The sequence below is a fragment of the Glycine max genome, chromosome 5 (assembly GCF_000004515.6).
Source record: "Glycine max cultivar Williams 82 chromosome 5, Glycine_max_v4.0, whole genome shotgun sequence".
NCBI lineage: Eukaryota > Viridiplantae > Streptophyta > Magnoliopsida > Fabales > Fabaceae > Glycine > Glycine max.
The window spans coordinates 2318330-2322156 of record NC_038241.2 but is presented as its reverse complement, the minus strand read 5'-3'; the positions used below and the strand labels follow the sequence as shown (position 1 = coordinate 2322156).

Here is a 3827-nt window from a genome sequence, read left to right as displayed (position 1 = left end):
TGCAGATCTATCAGCCAAATTGATGAGAAGAATTGAATGTTGAATTCATCTCATATTTTTTTTTACTGGTGAATATATTCAAATTGATGTCTAATTAATGTAAAAGAGTTACGTCCATGTCTGATTGACAAGCACGAGTCCTTGTCCTTTGTCACCTTCTCAAATGTGCACATGTTACTGACCCATTGTGGGCTTGTCCTTTCTAGTTCTTTACTTTGAGATGGTGTTGGTGGTGGAGGCTCCTCATGCCTGCTTGAACATGTATTACTCATGGATTAATTGAAGAATCCATACCTTTCAACATCAAACATGTCTATGGTGTATTCATTCGTATTCTTCCCCCATCCATTCTCTAGCTAGCACAATAAGAATATTTCAAAATCTTAAATACGCAGATCTCGTGGAAGCGGCCGGTTGTTGGTCACTTCTGTTTTCTTTCCTTTCTTCTAATTTGTACGTATTTTAGTTCGTCCTATATTTGCAAAACCATGCAGTGAAACTAACAAGTAACAATACGTACATATGCATGTCAATATGTCATCAGGTTCAATTCAGAGCAATCATCCTATCTTTTCATTCTGCAGATTAAATAAATAAATAATATATAAATAGACACACACACACACACACATATATATAAAATTAATGTTTTAGCTATATAGTTTTGATGATGGCAGATATTGAAGAGCATATCTATATAATATAATATTGAAAGTTATGATATTGTCCTTGATTTGATCCAAAGGGGGGAGAAGATAAGGGGTCCACAGTTCATATAAGAGAGTGGGGGAATGGTCTTATAATTATTAGAATCTTACAAGAGTTGTTGTCACAGTAGCAAGGGCCACAGCAATCTGCCTTTTGAGTATCAAATTGGACCCACTGCAGATATAAAAATTAGCGGCTGACTCTACTTAAATACTAGTTTAATTAATCTCTGAGGGTTTGGCCCAAAAAGCATGCAATTTACTTAAATTTGCCGTGTATATACAGCTAGCCTAGCCTAATAAAAGTAACGTTATTCCTTTTGGTCCAGTTCTCCTTTTTTCTTCTTTTGGAAGAGTAGGGGCTTTTAGAGATAGGTGAGCTATCAATTCTTGAAGACAAGTCCAGGGTTGTATGGCTAGTGTGAGGACAAGCATTCCCTCCTTCAGCTCCCATTTTAAGCTTTGTCTTCTTCTCAATCTGAGGGCGCCACCTAGCTGTACTGAGACTTGCCGTTACTTATTATCATGGTTTTAAATAACGTTTTACTACTGTAATTATGGTCGTACGTAGTATTAAGGTATTATCACTAACCGCAACGTAATCATAACTGCAATGGTGACCTCATCAATTATATATTTTGCAACTATCGGCAATATAAATTTTTTTTGACTTATGACAATACAACTGTAACACTGCAACTGCAATTTAAAATCATGCTTATTAGATATACTTCCAAAACAAACAACAGATGATCTAACTTAGCCCTTAGCTTTCTCATCTTGCATATATTGTAGCCAATTAAAAGAACCACCGCTCCCTATTGATGATGTGTTGTGCCTTCATTGGCTAATACACCAATAGTAATTAATGCTTAGGTGACTAACTTCTCGATCTACTACAGTACTCCCTTTGTGCGTGTCCTTATACATATACTACTCCCTGTTGAAAACAAAATAAAGTTCGAGCACCAAAAAGTTTCTGGTCAATTCCTAATGAATTATGATCAATTTTTTTTCCATCTCTTCATCCTACCTAGTGCTTCCTCACCTTTACCCCTACTAGCCACCCGTTTATAAATCTACATGCTAGGGTTAGGGTTATTCACCAGCTATACATTAATTGTATATAGACACAGCTAGTGTGCGCTATATTATTTTATATATCTCCACGAAGAATATCTATCTATCTTTCCCGTTTTCTGGGTGAAATGAAGAACTGAAAGGATCTATCGATCCATCCCAGATTCAACCACACAGAGAACGAGGGAATTGAATTGGGTTAGGGTTTTGGGAAAGATGAAAAAGAGGCAGGTGGTCGTGAAGCGAGATTACGCCACGTCATCACCAGCGGTGGGGAATATTCGATACGGGGAGTGCCAGAAGAATCATGCGGCGAACACGGGAGGTTATGCTGTGGATGGCTGCAGGGAATTCATGGCCAGTGCCGGTGAAGGAACAAATGCGGCGCTTACGTGTGCGGCTTGCGGCTGCCACAGGAACTTTCACAAGAGGGAAGTACTGCACGGCGTAAACTGAACGAACAAGTTCTCAACTTGTCATATGAATTGAGTGAGTTCACACAATTACCCCTCTTTCCAATTCTGCTCCTTCATATATGATTCGTACGAACCACCCACAATGAGGAATAAAAAAAATAGAAACACAATATATATATATATATATTTTGCAGAGTTTGTGTATCAAATTAGATGATTGAATTGAAGGTTTAAGTTTCTTCCCATCTTGCTTTTTTTCTCTGGTGCTTGCAATTAAGTGTTGATTGCCGATACAATAGACATTGATATTGATATTGTTGTAAAAGAAAATATATTGAACTTATGGACTTTTTTAGTTCTTGGAATATTATTCAATTGTTGTTCTCTCTTTCTTGTCTTTTGCTCCTCCAAGTCTTTTTCCTTTGTTTATAAGACTTAATCTGGCACGTGAAGGTAGGCTAAAATGGAGTGAAGATAAAGCGATCCACCTCCTTGAGCTTTGATTTTTATTTTGATTTTTCTAAACTTAGTATCATTTTCTAGCCAACGCTGCTTTGTCATCTTGTAATTAACCTTTTCTCATTCACCAAAAATAGGTGGGAATCTTAGACAATGGACTAAGTGGTGATTACGCGTTAATTAAGACTGCATCTGTTAAAAGAATAAAGAAAAACGTGACTTAAATATTCCATCATATATATTTCTGGTGTTATTTTATTATTAATAAAAATTAGTGTTTCATCTTAATAACTAAAATTAAAAGCTCGTAAGATGAAATGTTAATTTTGATTGAAGAATAATACAAAAAAATGTTTGAAATATTTATTTAAATTTTGCAGAATAGCAATTTTTTTTACAGAATAGCATTTAATACATTAGAAAATATTCTTTTAATTTTTATTTAATGATTTTCATTTCACACTTGATGGGTACTACTCTATTGCTTTTTTAGTTATTTTTGTTGTTTTTCCTCTAATAAAAAATCACGACAAATATCTTAATTAGCATTTGCCTATAAAGTTATGAATACATTGATGAAGGATAATTTATTAATCATAGAATTTGCTATGAATTAGAAAGTATGTATGGTTGATGTATGAATTAACTAAAAATATAATTAATTATATATTTTTGGCGCTAAAATATAATCAACACTAAATTAGAAAGTATTATTCAATGGATATAGTCAATTAAAAACACACATTAAATTTACAAGAGAAAATGAGTTCGATTGATTCTTTCAAGACTAAAATTTTTAAATATAACTAAATCTCAGAATGAAAATTAATCTTATAATCAATCTAATGAATGAAAATTTATAGGAATCACTAAATTTCATCTAATAAGATTGATGAATCCATTGTAACTATCTCTAGCTGCAGAAATTGGGTCAAGATTGACATGACTGACAGATGAACTTGTAAAAAAACTGTTTATCTTGCTAGCTTACTCTTTTTACGCACTAGTGGAAAAACTAAAAAGAAAAGGACAAAAAAAACTTTCAATCGGTGGACGTAAAAAAATGGTACTTTCTAAATCGGTTGTTGAATTTTACATTAATTATGGTCAATATCAATCTAGAAAGCCTCTTTTTCTACGTAGATCACACGCATAACTAATGCAG

General features: G+C 33.8%; 1 protein-coding gene across 1 annotated transcript; it reads left to right on the top strand.

The window, feature by feature from the left end:
* Positions 1-1664: 1664 nt before the first annotated feature.
* Positions 1665-2568, top strand: LOC100797273 (mini zinc finger protein 3). The gene has a single exon (XM_003524760.5). It carries the CDS (start codon positions 2004-2006, stop codon positions 2241-2243), a length of 240 nt encoding a protein of 79 aa, XP_003524808.1. The 5' UTR covers positions 1665-2003; the 3' UTR covers positions 2244-2568.
* The last annotated feature ends 1259 nt before the right edge of the window (positions 2569-3827 follow it).